The sequence below is a fragment of the Coregonus clupeaformis genome, chromosome 25 (genome assembly GCF_020615455.1).
Source record: "Coregonus clupeaformis isolate EN_2021a chromosome 25, ASM2061545v1, whole genome shotgun sequence".
In the NCBI taxonomy this organism is placed as follows: Eukaryota; Metazoa; Chordata; class Actinopteri; order Salmoniformes; family Salmonidae; genus Coregonus; species Coregonus clupeaformis.
Window position 1 is genome coordinate 29,131,246 of NC_059216.1, and position 17,538 is coordinate 29,148,783.

Below are 17,538 nucleotides of genomic sequence, written 5' to 3' on the forward strand. Positions count from 1 at the left end.
AGGAGACACTGGGGGACACTGACCTACCCCCAAACCGGCTGCTCTGGCCAGCTTCAACCAGCTTTAGCTGGTCAAAGATCACCCTTTCGTCCAGCCTCCTACCTACGGAAGGTATGGGAGTCGTGGATCGTGATCGTGCATCGAACGTGATCATGTCCCCACTGGCACCTGCTCCCACCCCTAGGTTGCCATTGCTAGAGAAGTTGTTGTCCTGGCCTCCTCTGGAGGTTATGGTGCTCTGAGCAGAGCCATGGTCAATATGTTCATTGATACACATCGTGTCGTAGATGGAGCGCTGGGGGATGTAACCGTCCTCATTATAGCCATCCCCATCCACACTCTTCTCCAGGCAGCAGGAGCTCTGCCTGCAGCAACCCGGTCGACTAAGAGGCTTCCCCATAGTGTTCTTTCCACTACCAGCAAAAATTACTGTCAGTAATTGTTTTCTTTTTTTAAGAGTAGTCCAAATAGAGATCGTAATTAAAATATACTAGATAGACAAGAGGTGCAGGGAGACAACTTAAAAATGTGTAAGATGCATGTCAGCTCATTCCTTTTGATCATGCAATAGTCAACTGCAAATATGAGAAATATTCTGATTGAGGAGTGCCATCTGTAAAGTCTGTCAAAACCGTCTCCTCTCAATAATAACAGTAGAGGAGCTTGGGGAATTTATTTTTTGTCATACATACAGGTATTTTAAAGAACAATTTTGCTCGCTTCCTCTGACTGCAGCCAACACAAAAACAGAGGAATTTAGTAGTTGCAGCTTCAGAAAATAACACTACTTCAACAACATGATGTCGGGTAACTCACTGCTCTCTCAGTGCTGGTCCATTCAGAACCCTGAAAGCATTTCCCATCGTCTATCTCTGCATCGGCTTCTCCTCATACTTGTCTCTGCTGTCATCAACTTCCATTGTGCCCATCAATAAAGTCAGATGCCAAACACCTGTTATTGCCATGGTAGCTGATCAATACATCCCCTTTCTTGCTTGCGCTCCAGAATAAAGCATTTCTGAAATGAAGAAATGAAGGTTTAAGAAACCATGTAAATCATCCTTGTCTGCTCACAGGCACTGATTATTTGACAAATATTTCAACACCAACGCAAACCGCCCCCCTCCTCTCTCTCACGCTCTCCATCTCTCTCTCACACACACAATTACAGATTCCCCTCCCCCACGTTTCTAAGGCTGCTTCAGGGCTTAAGAGGTTTGGAGCTGTTAAAGACTAACTTTGTCTCTTCTTTCTTTATCTCCGTCCCCTATTCTCTCTATTTAGGTTTGACTGCCGTGGGCTTTGATTTCCTCTCCAGACATGAATCAGCAGGGGAAATCATCAGACGTTTCTAAAGAGGTGAAAAGAAGGACAGTCACAGCTTCTCCATCTTACACAGGTGATGTGACACTGACAGAATGATATCCTTGAATTTACATCATTCGAAACAAATCAGAAAATGGTGTAGAAAACAAAACATGTTGTTATACAACCAGTTTCAATGTGATTGGCTTGGCTGAGAGATACAGGAGGATAAAAATTCAGCCTGCAGTTTGATCTTTTATCCATCTGCCTCCTCTCCCTCCCACACAAACTCTTCTTCGCTCAACACACTCAATCCCTCAGTACCACTTCTCTCAGTACAGTGCCCTCTTTCCTCCCACTCATGCCCTTTCGCACATGCAACGAGAGCGTGGTCTGACTAGCTTTTCTATTTGTCCATGAAAACATAATGTACTGTACCCCATGACTCTGCACTGCTAAAGCATAAGCATCACAACAGAGATACATAACCCCACCTTTGAACCATCAATCAGTAAATCATACACTTAAGCAGATTAAAACGACTCCTCAGCTCCACTCAGATTTGCATACAGGACCAGGTGGAATTTACCATATTATTCAAATCTAAATGCTGATGACTTTCACAGTGAACGAACATTTTCAATCGGTTTCTGAGTTTTATTCTCAGAGTCAGAGGTTGTCTTTTAATCCCTTCAGAGAACAAACAGCAGAGCAGACAGAAATGTCCTTTGCATAATAATGTTGCTTATTCAAGTCCATAACAGAGGGATCCATACAAAAAACTAACAAAAAAAATCAACGAAACTATGTACAACATTATGTGATCACCTTGGTTTAGTTAGTAGTGTGGATGATCGATACTATGGAATTAGTTGTGTGGGCCCTTAGAACAAAGGCAGATTAGTAGAAAGTAACACAATAAAATGTTCAGCTATAGTAACAAATTAGAAAAACAAACAGACACTAATGTAACATTAACAGTATTTTTATGTTTTGTTAGCCATGATTCCATTCATCCTCTAAAACTAGAATCTAGAAACAAAGACATTATGAAAAACTAAATGAAGTGTCAGACAGTATCTTATCGTAGTGTCTTTACATGATTGTGGATGTTTGCAACATGTCCATGGTTGCGTCTGAAATAGCACCCTATCCCCTATATAGTACACTACTTTTGTCCAGAGCTCTATGGGCCCTGTTCAAAAGTAGTGCACTGAACTATATAGGGAATAGGGTGCCATTCCATGAGTCTGTTATATCCACTATGAGCTGTCATCGTTGTCATCGGTGGAGGCTGCTGAAGCTTCAGTAGAGTGATGATGCAGTGGAGGCTCATTAAGGTGGACCTCCCGTACAGCCAGGATGCGTGTTAGCATGCTCTCCAGTGCAGCGCCTTCTAGTTGCTGGCCAGAGTACCACAGCGAGCTGCTGGAGTGACAGGAGAGCTCTGGCTGCAAGTAGAACAGGCCTGGTCTATTCTTCACAGACTCTGAGCTGGAGGTGGAGAAAAATAGGATTATATAATGAATCGATAGGCAGCCATTACAGAAATATTCTCCATTTCTCTTTTTCAGACTGCGAAACATTGAGAGGCATTAAAACATTGTCAATATCTAAACAAGTCATATAGCTACAGTAACAGAGTGAAATATAACAGGAATAAATATGTTTTATGTAATCTCACCATTTGGAGAGGTAGAACTCGTAGAGTCTGACAGGGCAGTGTAGTGGGTTCTCAGTGTTCTCAGGCATCTCCATGTCACCTTCCTCATCATCCAGCTTCCTCTTGGCAGGCAAAGCTAGCAGCTCTGTATACGCACACAAAGAGAATAAATCAACATACAACCTAGCACATTATGGAGCTTGTGGAGGATGTTATTGCTTGTGATATGGCAAAGCATTTCTTAATTGCTACTAATGGGATATATAAAGTATAATAGAATGTGATAGCCTTTAACACCATTGAGGTCGGAACTCACCGGCAGTGTCCTGACAAGGCCTAAACCTCAGGAAGGCGCTTTTGCCGTTCTTAGTGACCCTGGTACAGTGGGTGAAGTTGGCGAAGGACAAACGTCTGTGTTGGCTCTGGGTCTTGAACTGGAACAGCTTGGTTCCAAAGAAGAGCAAGGTGTTGAGCAGCACGATGGGGGAGTAGGCCCCCAGCTGTTTACAGTCCCACAGGTACTCCTCCTCCACACGGGAATGCAAGTAGCCTAGAAACAGATAGTGGAGGGAGGGACAGAGGTATGGGTCATCATTTTGAATGCCTTTCAAATGTTCCATCGATATTAAAGGGATACGACAGGCATAGAAGAAGAAACGAAGAAGACTAGAAATATTCTTACCGCTGGGCAGCAGGGTAGGTCTCCAGTAATGTAGCATCATAGTAATCTCCATGCTGAACTTGTGGTAGAGCACATCAGTGAAGATATTCTCTATCCTTCCATTCGCAAATAGATACTGCCGAGCCAAATGAGAGATGGTGAGGGAGAGAGGCATTAGGCACTACATATCATATTTGGCAGAGGGGCAAGTACAATTGATGTTGCTGCCCCTGGGGCAGTTGCTATAGGAAAAGTGCAAATACTATTGATGGTACTAGGCTGCAAACAGTATTAGCTGCTATCACATCAGTATAACTGGGGCAATCAAACCTCAAAATAGACAGAACCGTATTTGAAGTATGGCCACTGACAGACAGAAAAGGTGGTACCACAGTGAATAACATAGTATGGCGTTAGATATGAGTAATTTGGATAACAAAGTATGGAATAAAATACTAGGTATTAACATGGAGGCTCAATACCTGCTGTATGCCCAGACAGAGGTAGAAGATGCTGTCAGCGGGGTAGGCCTGACCGTTGGGGCGACGGACCTCACTGATGAAGCGACAGAGGCCATAACTAAGCTCAGAGGAGTTACACTGCAACACGTCCTCCTTCAAAACCATGGATTTAGCTGCCGTAGGGGAGACACAAGGGCACAGAAAACCAGATTAGAGAACAATGGATTTAGCTGCCATAGCGAAAAAGATGGCTACTGAACACCACAGAGGTACTGTACATGAATACCGGTAGCATATTTTAAGCTCATCTGGGCATGGCATCTGAAATGTTGCAAGGCACTTTAATTAACAAATCAATGAATCAATCAATCTACATGATAAGCAAAGATCTAAAAATGGTCTGTGCAGTAAGGATTGACTCACAGGGATCTTTGGAAAATTCACAGTCAAACTGCTTGTTCCTTTGCAACACCCAATTCTTCCAGGCTTTCACCCCGTACTTGTGGTGGAGTTTTGATCTGGCAGGAGGGAGTGAAACAGTTTGCTCCACCATGTTCACAGTCCCACTTCGCTTACGACTCTGCAATACAGACAAGCGCCCACAGAAAGGGAAAGGGACAAAGGTTTGGACCAACAACGTAGTAGGAGGAGAAACAACTTGCTTTTACTGTATAATAGCTTTGATATCATTATCTAATAATGAAACCCTATTGCAGTCAATAGTAATAATGGTGCTGATGTGACAGAGGCCATACTACCTAACTAACTAGTTATGTTACCTATATATAGCATCGGGCCAGTAACCACACTAAAGGAAATAGGGTACCATTTGGGACAGCATAGACATACCCGTTTTCTGGGAGGTAAGCCATCTTTGGATCTCTTGTGTCTTGTGGCCTGTACAGTCAGCCTCTGCCCCTTCACTGCAGCATGATCAAACGACTCTGAAATAGCATTGAATACACAGTTATACAGGGGATACAAATGTGATCTGTGGGAATTTGCAAGTTCATCATTAACCACATTTCCATCCACAGTTTTTATGCGAGTAAAGTCATATCGTATTTTTTAAAAATCACAACAGCTGTGATGGAAACAGGAAGTGTCGGTGTAATTTTATAAATGCTGACAGATAATTTGTTCGTTCGACATGGTGGGATCTTTTTATGTCGGTAAAATTAATTATGTGGGAAATGTCGGTGTAAACACCATTATGCGCAAATATTGATATAATAACCAATAAACTTGGAGTCACGCGATGATATGGTGTGTGGTCCTCCCACTACGACTCGGGAAACCATGCAGTTTATTAGGCTACAGATGAAATAACTTATGATGAACTTCACAGGGTGGTGAATGTGCAAGGTGATGAGCTTGATGCTCCTTTCCAATAAATATCGAGGGTCTTATTCTGGTGACATGATGATCGATGCTTGACTGCCGTTTATCCATAATAATCTCATCATGTAGACTAGACAAACCGCACATCCTACCCGCACTGTATCTGCGAGCTGTTGGCTAGAGAGCAGGTGCCAAGACCAGAGTAGGCACATTTGCTATTTAATGCAACAATTTGTGACAGAACTATCAGTAGAGTTGAAAATGTGATGAAAACACAAACTTTTGATTTTCATTCGGTATATGAAAACTTAAGCGAAAAAGTACATTTTGTGTGCACTGTCATCACGCACAAAAACATTTACGCAACAAGTCCATTTGGTAGAAACATACCACTGGAGGGAAAATTTGCATATTTTCTATATGCGGATTGTAGAATATTCGCATTATTTGGATGGAAACCTAGCTAGTGCAAATAATAATTTATTCTTAACTGGATAAATAAATGTTTAATAAATATTTTTCACTAAATAAAACCTGGGAACATAAATGTAGCTGTTCTCAGAGCCTTTCTCACCAGGGGGGTAGTCAGCCTCCAGGTCCAACATGTTGGGGGAGGAGGTTGTGCTGGGGGGGTCGCCAGGACCCTCTGTCCCTCTCTGGGGGTTGGCTGTAGACTCATCCTCTCCACCCCAGCTGTGGGGGGTGGACACAGCCTCTCCACCCCAGCTGTGGGGGGTGGACACAGCCTCTGACTCCAGGTCTCCACTGTAGGCGCTGCCTTGGTCTGTGGATAAACACCACACACAGACAGATGTTATCTAACCCTTCAGTAAGATCCTCCACCAGTGATTTTCATTTAACAGGTTGCTTTTCTAACAGAGTGTTTATCTATTAATACAGGTTAGTCTCATTATTGAGATAAATGCAAGAGAGACCTGTTCAAGCAACAATAAAGATAGACAGTAACGTTCTCATACATGAACAGCCGCAGCTCAGAGTAAAAATGATTATCTTCACCTCCATGGGAGACAGGTTTGTCTTTCTCCTGCTCGGCCATGGTTTGAGATGCGACACCGTCTTTCCTGTCCTTGAGCTCTGAGCGGCTTAACGAGGGGGGTATTACCATGGGCACTGGGACCTGAACAGAGGGTACAGAGAACATTAAAACATGGTTTAACCAGCCAACTTCACCAATCATTAAAAGAACACACAATGAAACATGGTGGGGGTATTAGTAGGGTGCTCAGAAGTACAACAACCCAAGACATGAGAGTGTGTGTGTGGGGGGACATGTGAGTGTTTAGGCCACCAGAGATGGGTACTTCCTGGTAATTCCCGTTGAAATTTTGAAAATAAAGTATCTATTCTATTTTAAGGCATATAAAGAGACAGTGGATGTGGGCATGAGGCGAGGACGCAGAGCAGACGTACAGGCACAGGGATACCCATGGGCACAGGAGTGTACTGGCTGTACAGGTTCATGGGCACTGGGATGAAGACTGGCACAGGAACGGGCATCACAACCACCCGCACTTTCTCCCCGTTCTCTGTGTACGTGAACCCAGTCTCTGTGAACCCTACAACAACAACGAGAGCGAGATGACAATCAGAGATCATTACTAACCCTTTAAACCAAGTGGGCATACTATGTACATGTAGTGGAAGGTCTGATTTACAAATTCAGTGGAAGGGTGGTGCCATAGAAATATAATGAAGATATTATTAATAACTTTATGGACGGGACATCTTAAAAAGTAGCTAGTTTGTTCAAAAAATATTACAATAATTTAAAGAATCAAGTTCTAAAAATCACAGATGTTAGTTTGTTGTTTTACCCATGGGTGCCATTGGTTTCTCTGCTGCCTGCGTCTGAATCTGGCAGCTGGTTTCCTGGTCCAGCATGAGGGGTTTACAGATGATGGCCTTGTTCTTCATGATCCGACGGCGGGCTGAGATCCTCATGGCGTCCGTCTGGGTACTCGCATCGCCAAGGCTCTTGCCATGAGAGTTAGACGTAGGAAGAGCTCCTGCAAGCAAAACAAAAACCAGTCTTAACTACAAAGCTTATATTATTAGACCACTCATTCACAATGTCTTAACCGTGCTCAGTATTAGCCAGTGTTCTAGATAAGTGTGCTAGCTACCTGTGAGGGCAGTGGCAGCCGTAGCATGGGGCTGGCCAGCAGGAGAGGTGGCCAACGAGACAACATCAGCAATGACAGGAGCTGGCTTGGAGAGGGAGAATAGAGGTTGGGACGGACCTACAGGGGGAGAAAGAAGGGAAGGAAAGAGGGGAGGAGAGACATGTTGAGTAGTAGGCCTAAGTCAATCATTAAACTGAGGTGCAGCGATTGGTCATCCAACCAGGTAGTAGTTTTCAAGAGAAATGTGTATATAATTTAGTAGTACCCTGTGTAGTAGTGGTGCCGTTGCTAGTCCGAGGGTGCAGCTGGAAGGTCTGATAGCAGTACTGAATAACACACTCCAGGTTACAGAAGTGCCTTATTGCCCCAAAACACTTCAGTTGCTCTCTCATTTTCCCTTGACGTCTGCAGCACTCACACTTAGCCATCTGGGTAGGGGAAGGACAACAAACAGTTCAGCAATTCAAAGGACTTCAGCCATTTGTGGGCTACATAGATAGGTCCCAGGAAGTGGTAATCAAATCAAGAGAGTGAGAGATCAGGGTATGTATTCATAAAGCGACTCAGAGTAGGAGTCCTGGCCTCCCGAGTGGCGCAGTGGTCTAAGGCACTGCATCGCAGTGCTAGCTGTGCCACTAGAGATCCTGGTTCGAGTCCAGGCTCTGTCGCGACCGTGAGACCCATGGGGCGACGCACAATTGGCCCAGCGTTGTCCAGGGTAGGGGAGGGTTTGGCCGGCAGGGATGTTCTTGTCCCATCGCGCACTAGCGACTCCTGTGGTGGGCCGGGCGCAGTGCACACTGACTCCGGGTTGCCAGGTGTACAGTGTTTCCTCCGACACATTGGTGCGGCTGGCTTCCGGGTTAAGCGGGCATTGTGTCAAGAAGCAGTGCGGTTCGGTTGGGTTGTGTTTCCATGTCCATACGGGAGTTGCAGCGATGGGACAAGACTGTAACTACCAATTGGATACCACGAAAAAGTGGGTAAAAAACTAAAACAAGAGTAGGAATCAGATCCCTGCAGTCTTATTCATTGTCGTCTTAAGGCAAAACTGATCCTAAATCAGCACTCCTCCTCTGAAATGCTTGCTACATACATAAAGGTCAACATGCATAAAGATTCTTCTGGCTCTGACCTCATAGAAGAGAACAGTGTAGTTGGACATGCACGCGTCCCTGCAGAACTCTTGCATCCTGCCACCAAAGTGGTTGTGGATCATCTTGGGGCTGATGTCTGCACAATAGGCACACGTCCGCCATGGCCCCTTCATGTCGTGCTTGAAAAGCAGCTTACAGCCTGTTACAACACCCACACACAGACAGTTAGTGTACAATATTATACTCAAAACATAAATGATTAAATCATTGTTCTATTTATGACAAATAGTTAAAAAGGACTAGGAGAAAGCGAGAAAGGGGCTTTGGTACTCACTCTCACTGCAGAAGGGCCGGTCAATGAGGTCATATCTGATGACTTCTTTGACTACCTTCTCCAGTTTGCAGTACTCACACCTCACTTTGATATTACTCCGTTTCTTAAACTCAACACAGCACAGTTTGCAACAGAACTGCATGGTGCGACCCTGAAGGAACACAACACAAGAGCCCAGAAGGACAAAGAGCATTAGACATAAAACTACAACCCCCATCAGAAAAGCATTATTAGACAAAACTACAACCCCCATCACAAGAGGAGGGCATGAGGGGTGTGAGCATTAGACAAAACTACAACCCCCGTCTGAAGAGGAGGGCTCAGAGAATTAGACAAAACTACAATTACTATCACACGAAGGAGGGTCTGAACAATAGACAAAACTACAATACCCATCACAAAACTACCATCCCCATGACACCTCAAATGTAATAAACAAGGTACAGGATCGAGAGAGAGGGACTTACATTGTACTCATAGAGCTCAGGTTTCCAGCGGAACTGCTGAGGACACTGATGGCAGGAGAGTTTCACAGGTCCACTGGTGGCGGAGGTAAAGGAGGAGGTGGGGGCCATGGGCGGCCCTGGTTGATGCTGCCCTACCCCATAGGCCCTAGCCAAGCCTGGGGCGGCTCGATAGGGTAGAGGTGGAGCAGAGATCTGGGTTGGCGCGTACGGGCGGCCAGTGGTGGGGACCCAGGACGGGGGGTAAGGATGGGAGTAGCCCTGGGGTAGTGCTGGAGGGGTCTGGAGGTATGGAGACACCATGGGAGGAGCAGTGGATGAGGAGCCATTCATCTGGCCCTGTTGGGGGGGAGGCTGGCTGCCTTCGGCCTCCTACCACATCACATCAAAGGAGAACACATTAAAAAAACATGATGCATTCCGTAGAATCCATTATATATAGGCTGATTGGCATCTTCTCAATTTGACCTGTATTGTATGCATTACGTTTTATGTTTGGTTGTGCATATGTGCAATTATGTAAAATTAACGTGAACCTAAATGCATGCTGAAAAATACATCATATCCCTCTCAAATCTACCTAACAGAGACTGAACAGTCTAATATACACACATAGAAAGCACAGATCATATGTAATATACATTCTGTTTTGATCCATTTAGCCAATTAATCAATGAATACCCGGAAGGTCTTGACGCAGGTGTAAGAGCAGAAGTTGCGGATGCTGCCATCTACCATGGCCAGGTGGTACTGAGAGACAGCCTTCACTTTGCAGTAGGTACAAGGGAATGCCGTTCCTGTTTGTGACAACAAAGAGACCATATTATAGAATAGCAATTTTTCGCATATTAGTCAGCAAGGGGTCACAGATGGGCTGAGACTACCACAAGCCATCTTTAAACAGTTCATTAATAAACAGTAGATATCTATAAAAAATCTGATTCCATAACAATTCAACAGGTCAAAATCAGACAATTTAATCATTTTTTAATACCACTGCAAATACAATTTAAAACCAATTTCATGGCAAAATATTGGTTGAAACAATTAATTGTTTGCTGGCTTGCGGAAAATAAATCCCGACCGAGCCTTGTCAAGAATCAACTTCAGGGTTTTTTTCCCCACTCTCTGAGTAATCATTATTGGACTAAATCGACATGCAGATGCATTCCATAAAAGATTATACCAGTCCAAAACAGATTTCAGACAACATATGGCCTAAAATATTGATAAATGAAAATACTTTTGCAGACTTCCGCTTATACCATGGTAAAGTCAGTGCTACCTGACAGGTCGTTCTGTGGCCGGCTGTTATTGACACAGATGGAGTTGCAGAAGAGCTCCACCTTGCCATCCGTATCGGTGCTCTCCACCATGTCAGACATGAGTCTCAGATCACGACAGTGACCGCACGGCATCACCTTCGTGGTCGTCTGTCATACAGGAACAATGGGAAAGAGTTGATAAGAAGAAGAGATTTGATGATGGCGGAGGTGGGACAGGGGGACTCAGTGAGACAAATGTGCATAACATCAATAATGTATTCATAGAGATACATTGAGAGGAACCAGACTTGGAGGGGAGGCCCATCCTCCTCTGATTGTACCTGATAGAAGTTCAAAGTACATATGACAATCAAGGCCAGACAGTTTTTAAAAGTGGACTCCAGTTTCTATGGAGGACTGTCTGTGTTTACACCTGACTGTACGTACTTACCCGTTTAAAAGTGCTAATGCAGGTACGACTGCAGAACTTCATGGTGACGCCCTCTACTCGGAGCGACCGGCAGTTCCTGTCAGTACTGGCGCAGTACTCGCCACAGCTCTCACACACGTTTATGACCAGGTTGTGGGAGGAGCGGAAGTGCATGAAACACTCATCGCTACACAGTTTGTGCAAGGAGCCCTGGTGAGTCACTTCGTGCTGAATCTGAGAGAGATATGGGGGTGGGGGATTACCAAATCAGGCAGGATTATCAAGTCAAATCAAACATTTCCTCATGTAACCTCACCTGAGGTTGAGTTAGAAATGAGAGTGAACTAGGCAAACCAGTGGCTGTCTGTTTTGTCCCTTACCGTGTCGCTCTTCTTGCACATACTGCATGTCGGGGCGGCGGGCTCTTGGAAAGAAGGCATGGAAATAGTCCCTGGTTTCCTCTTGCGGTTGAACACAGAGAGGCAGAACTGGCTACAGAAATCCTTCAGGTTATTGTCTGTAATCACACTGATCACATCCTTGGGGTCCTCAATCTCCCTGAAGAAATTAAGAGGTATAAACGAGTTAAAGAGATGAAATGGTTATAAACAGCGATACAGTTATGAACAACGGGGAAGTTATTTGGTGCACCACCACAGTAACACTGGGAATCGGATGATAGTAGAATGATAGAAAGTTGGAGTTGAGTTGAGGTGAGTCAGTAGCTGAGTGACTCACTTTAGGCACTGGTAGCAGGTTCTCCGTTTGATGGGAGGCAGGGTGAACCCAGTGAGGCAGACAGTGGAGCAGAAGAGCTGGGTGGATCCTTTCCGTTGAAAGGCAGTCTGACCGCGCAGCAGGATCTTAGAGCAGCCAGAGCAGGACACACGCACTGCGTTGGCTGGGTTGGAGCCGCTAGGGGCCTGGGCCTGGGCCTGGGGCTGGGGCTGGGGCTGGGGAGGGGGTGGCTGGGGCACTGGAGCCAGGCTCCTGAGGGTCATCGTTGGCCCCTGTGGAACTAGACTTCTTCCTGGTCCAAATATGGAGGTGGAGGTCTGGGGAGCGGCAGTGGGCGAGCCATACGCATTTCCTCCACCAACAGAAAAGACAGAACTAATCCTCAGCTCCTCCTGTAACATACAACAAATAAGAACAGAGAAATAATAATAATAATAATAATAATAATAATAATAATATAGCAACAATAATATAGCATAACAGAATCATCATATCAATATGTTGTAAAAGGGGACATCTAAGGCAGGGCATGGGAGCATTGGCTGACCTCAGGAGCTGTGTTGTCCAGCTCCTCCTTGATACTCCGTGTTGAGGGTAGAAGGGCGCAGTCATATCCTTCATCTATGGGCTCATCTTTGATGTTCATGAGGGGAGAGATGGGGGGCTCTTCTCTGTCCCCCACCACTGGGTTCTGGAACACATTTTCTGACCTCTGGAGGTCAGGGTAAACGGACGAAATAGATGAATGAAGGCGACACAAAAAAAAAGTGTTATGTTCATAAAAGCATTCCGCAAAAGGGAATTATCCTGAGATCTCTCGCGCTCTCTGCCAGTTCTTTCTTGCTGCCCCTCTCCACTTACACTACCGGTATACTAAAGTCATACACAATACAGACCTCTTGACGGCTGGATCCCCCAGCAATAGACCGATTCTGTCTTCCTCCATCTGACAGAAATTGAGAAAAGGCCATTTAATGGAATCATCATTAGCACAGCTCTAATAATGTGCATACCATGTGCATGAAGCGTAAACATTTGCTAAATCATGTTCTTTATTGAAACTATAGTTATAACTAGCAGGGCAAGGTTGCTTGCAGTCTTACCCAAGCTGTTATCTGGTGAAGGGGACTGAGAGGGGTTAGTCGAAAGATGGCTTTCTCCTTGCATTTGACTAGCCTCCTCAGAAGCTGCCAAAAGAATGACTTTGTTGTTAAGCACTGCACAAGAAGTAGGCCTAAGTCCAAGGAAAATGCCACTAAAAAAAACTATATATTTTGGTATTTGTTTCATTAGTCCACTGTTGATACAGATGCATAAAACATTTTGGGACTGTTTCAACAGTGGACTAATGAAACAAATACCAGGTTTTTGAGTGGAATTTTCCTTTAAGTAGTAAGAAATGTAAGTAAGAAAAGTTATATTGGTGATGAGTAAGAAATGCATGAGGAGGAACGTCACAGGCCAACAGACTAGGCATCATGTTTTCATTCTAACCTGTTCTAACATTGGAAAGTGAGACTGCATCAAGGAATCTGTCAGTTGAATTTTTATCATCCTGAGTCTCTGCACGTCGTGTGTCAGACAATCCAGCCGGCCGTCCGCCTGACTCTCTGTCAGACTCCACGTCACCCAGCGCCACCTTGGGCAGGGCTATGTCCCACTCCTCCTCCTCATCTGCTCCAAACACAGGAACCCCATCCAGCTCATCCTCTGGCTGGCCCGGTCCCAGGCCAGCCAGGGAGAAGGTGGTACTGGTAGGATGAGAGATGTGAGGGAATACATTCCCCTCATCATCACTGCTAAAATCATGGTCAACGTCAGGACGTCCGACTGGTTCTGGTGCTCCAAAGACTGGTCCGGTTGAGATGCTGCTCCAAAGAGATCTTGTTGACAGGGGAGTGTGTTGTCGCTGGGACTCACCAGCTGTGGGGGCTGAGAGCTTCACCGCCTCATCAAAAGCCTTGGACAGCCGGAGTTCATGCTGTAGGGAGGAGACAATTGGTTAAAAAGTGTGGTCCTCTATAGCCCAATTGGTAGAGCATGGCGCTTGCAATGCCAGGATAGGGGGTTCGATTCATGGGACCACCCATAAGGGGAAAAAAGTATGCATGCATGACAGTCACTTTGGATAAAAGCTTCTGCTAAATAGCATATATTTAAATCAATAAGGCCCAAGGGGGTGTTGTGTATGGCCAATATACCACAGCTAATGGCTGTCCTTATGCAAGACACAACACTGAATGCCTGGATACAGCCCTTAGATGTGGTATATTGGCCATATACCACAACCCCCCGAGGTGCCTTATTGCTATTATAAATTGGTTACCAACGTAATTAGAACACTACAAATAAATGTTTTGTCATACCAGTGGTATACGGTCTGATATAACACGGCTGTTAGTCAATCGACATTCAGGGCTCGAACAGTTAATAATTATATTTTAACCCGTGTAGAAAGCGATGACATTATTCGTACTAGTGCAGCGATAGAGGGGGAATGGTCTGGTTGGAATTTAAACCAGAAACCATATTGCATACAGAGCAAGCACACTCCTGCCTGTGCCATGAGGGCCCAGACCTCTGGTCAGTGACTGTAGTAACTACTCAAATAGCCGCAATGGGCCTTAGTTGAACCAGCGACCCTGGCCTGCGGTTTTGGACTGCCATACAGTTTCGGACCTCATGACATAAGCCGTTATACTCACACAGGGATGCAATCTCATTATACTTTAGACAGAACTGTGATATTATTTTCACTGGAGCCCCTTATTGATATGAGGATTGATTGTTCAACGAACACTGCTAGCTAGCTAGGTTAAAATAGCTAACCTAGCTAGATAGCTAGCTAACTCTAGCTACTGTAACGTTAAGCTACATAGTCATGCACTTGAGGAAAATCTAGCAAGCTAGCCAGGAAACTAGCTGTAACAACGCTGAGCAGAAACAGATAGGTGGGTAGTTAATAAGATAATAATGTCTTAATTATTTGCAAACATATTTTCACCTGAGATTTTTGTTTAGCCTCCTCTGACTCCGCCATGTTTTGGTCGCGCGCTGTTCTTCTCGGAGGTGGAGGGGGGGTGATGCTTTTTGCAGCTAACGTTACCTAGCTAAATAACTAGTTAGGATGCACTGTACACAATGTTATTGTTAGAGACCGTGCAAAAGCGACTTCACGCTGTGCATGAAAATATATGATTTGCAGAATGTGTATGAAATAATTGTCATTGAGGGGGCATTCTAATATATGTTTTAGTAGCTGCTAGCTTTTCAATGGGAAATTGCATGCATATCGAACTATCCCTTTCTGCTGGTATGGCTGTACCGTAAAGGTCCATAGATGGGCGCATCATCTGTCTATGGTCGTGGGTAATTTGATTCAGTAACGCAATACATTAAATGTAACAAATCAGTATATACACATTGTACATATTATCTGAATTCGTTCTCTTTTCTATAGGTAGATAGCCAATGTTGACACTTTATTAATTTTTCCCAGTTAAGATCAATTCGATACTTTCGCACTTATTTTGATTATTTGGGTACCCTACTAGCTTGAACGTTGCAGATATAAATGTACAGTAGATAGGCAAACCCAGTGGGTCTGGGTAGTGATGGGCATTCCGAGTCTTTTCGGTGAGCCGGCTTATTTGGCTCCGTTCACGTAAAAGAGCCGGCTCATTTGGCTCCCAAAAGGCTCTTCGTTCAAAATGCTTAAAAATCGAACTAAAACCATGAACATGTTTCAAATATCCAATGTAAAACCCAAAAGGGAAGCTGCCATTATGTCAGATTGTGAAATGCTCGTAAAAAAAAAAAAATCCTGCCTCCCCCCCAAAAAAGATGCACTGAAAAAAAATCAGCTTTGACCAGATTGACGTACTCTCCTCACTGTTTATTGTTTCTGCAGTGAGGATTCACACTATTCAGAATGTAATTTATTTGGAAAAAAACTTTAAACCTCAAAAAGCAGTAGTAGCAGTATGCCAATCAGGGAGCCAAATTAACGGCTCTTTCACCGATGCGATTCGGTTCCCAATGTTCACCAAGAAGAACCGTTCAAAAAGAGCCGTTCGTTTGCGAACGATCTATCACTAGGGCTGGGGTTGATGCGTATCAGTTGTACAATCTCGTTTATTTCTAGCTGCATCGCTCAACGTTTCATACAGGTCAAATGAGAAGGATCAAATAGTCAACAAGAAGGCGAAAAGGAGACTCGACATTGTCAAAGATTGTCTATTATATTGACAAGATATTTGAGTGACTGCTCTAACAATGGAAATACATGTCCTCAAAGATGGAAGGCAGGCGGGAGGAGGAGAGATCAGGTGGGACCATTCTAGCCAATGAGATGGTAGATACGCCGTGACCAAAGGCCATAGAGATATATAGAGGACTCATCTTTGTATCTGTGCGATTATACCGTCTGTGAAAGCATGGGCAGCGTCATTGTGACTATCTCCATTTTAAAGTAGTACATTTTCTTCATTGGCTGATTGCCCCCAACTCAAAGGAATCCCCACCCAATGACTACTTTAAAATGGGGAAGCCCCCAATGGCAACGTCCATGCTAAAACAAGTTATATCCATGATGAGTACTCTGTCTATCACAACAGGCACAACTCCGATATGAAGTCATTTTTGGTCAGGTTTACTGTGGGGATCTAGATGTGATGCCTAGCTTAGAAAGAATGCATTAATGATTAAACATAATAGGTTTGTACTGTACTGATATAAATTGTTTCACATAACAAGCTGTGATTCATGTGAGGAGCTGTTAGGGAGTAGGGGGAGATAAGAACTTGTGTCTCAAATGTCTCACATACACGAACACTGCCTCTTTGTGATCTGTGAACCGTCCAAGGACGTAGGTACAAAGAGTACAGGGGAACGGTGTCTATGGGTGCTGACTCTACAGGTTGTGATGATAACAACTTATGCCTGGCAACAGTGTGCAACGGTAAAGCGCCAAGGGGCTGGGACCAGCCTGTGCGCCAACGATTGGCTGAGTAAGTCTAAACCACACTCAGTCTCTACCCTGATAGGCCCAGCAAGGAGCGGGAACTATCACTGTCAGAGTAATTGAAGAAGAACTTAGAACAATGGATCAGTTCTCTGAGTGCCCTGTGTGGTATTTCAGTGGACCCGTATATACGAACATCATATTTACCATTGAAGTGGTTTGCATTAATTAAAATACTAGTATATCTTAGAAGTCGTGTTGACCTCTTTTGTTCCTAATACCAGATTTGAATTGACGCAACTTAACAATTGGTGACCCCGACGTGATCTGGTAGAAGGGACTTCGCTGGGTATTGTCCGGCCCATTGGACATCTCTGTCATTGAACGGTGTGTTTCACAAAGAGTCCGGACTACTAAAAACAGGTAAGCAGACACCTATTGTTATATAACTAAAGTTCTGCACATTGGCTTTATCCAAATTAATTTTGTGAAACACCTGTCTGATATAAGTGAACTAAATTATGAAACTATTATGAGTAGATAAGCACAATATTGTGACATGCAAACCTTTGGTGAATGTGATGTTAAACCATGGTACCATAGAGTATTTGTTCTACCGGCAAGGTCCGTAACTGCGGGGTACGGCTAGGTTCTGAGAAAATACTGACATCT

At 44.4% G+C, this 17,538-nt stretch overlaps 1 protein-coding gene across 2 annotated transcripts; it reads right to left on the bottom strand.

Moving 5' to 3' along the window:
• Window positions 1-1,948: 1,948 nt before the first annotated feature.
• Window positions 1,949-15,201, bottom strand: LOC121539492 (zinc finger MYM-type protein 4). 2 transcript variants are annotated; one of them, XM_041848032.2, is made up of 26 exons: window positions 14,908-15,201; window positions 13,398-13,884; window positions 13,007-13,090; window positions 12,800-12,849; window positions 12,451-12,615; window positions 11,904-12,295; window positions 11,546-11,723; window positions 11,187-11,399; window positions 10,756-10,903; window positions 10,152-10,267; window positions 9,474-9,842; window positions 9,007-9,157; window positions 8,711-8,871; window positions 7,841-8,003; window positions 7,576-7,692; window positions 7,267-7,458; window positions 6,863-7,008; window positions 6,449-6,569; window positions 6,006-6,215; window positions 4,940-5,034; window positions 4,514-4,670; window positions 4,112-4,263; window positions 3,651-3,765; window positions 3,285-3,518; window positions 2,990-3,113; window positions 1,949-2,799 (listed from the first exon to the last, which is right to left on the bottom strand). In XM_041848032.2, the coding sequence occupies exons 1-26, from the start codon at window positions 14,941-14,943 to the stop codon at window positions 2,568-2,570; spliced, it is 4,608 nt and encodes a 1,535-aa protein (XP_041703966.2). In that variant the 5' UTR covers window positions 14,944-15,201; the 3' UTR covers window positions 1,949-2,567. The 2 variants fall into 2 exon arrangements, with proteins under 2 accessions (XP_041703966.2, XP_041703967.2); XM_041848033.2 differs by lacking the exon at window positions 13,007-13,090.
• Window positions 15,202-17,538: the final 2,337 nt, after the last annotated feature.

What these genes read in the sequence shown, in the direction of transcription:
- LOC121539492 (XM_041848032.2), bottom strand. Translation starts at nt 14,943, where the DNA reads ATGGCGGAGTCAGAGGAGGCTAAACAAAAATCTCAG. An exon ending in CCTGCGTCAAGACCTTCCGG is followed by an intron (nt 9,843 to 10,151) that starts GTATTCATTGAT and finishes GTGATGTGGTAG; the next exon opens with GAGGCCGAAGGCAGCCAGCC. An exon ending in CCATGGGTATCCCTGTGCCT is followed by an intron (nt 6,570 to 6,862) that starts GTACGTCTGCTC and finishes CCCTCTGTTCAG; the next exon opens with GTCCCAGTGCCCATGGTAAT.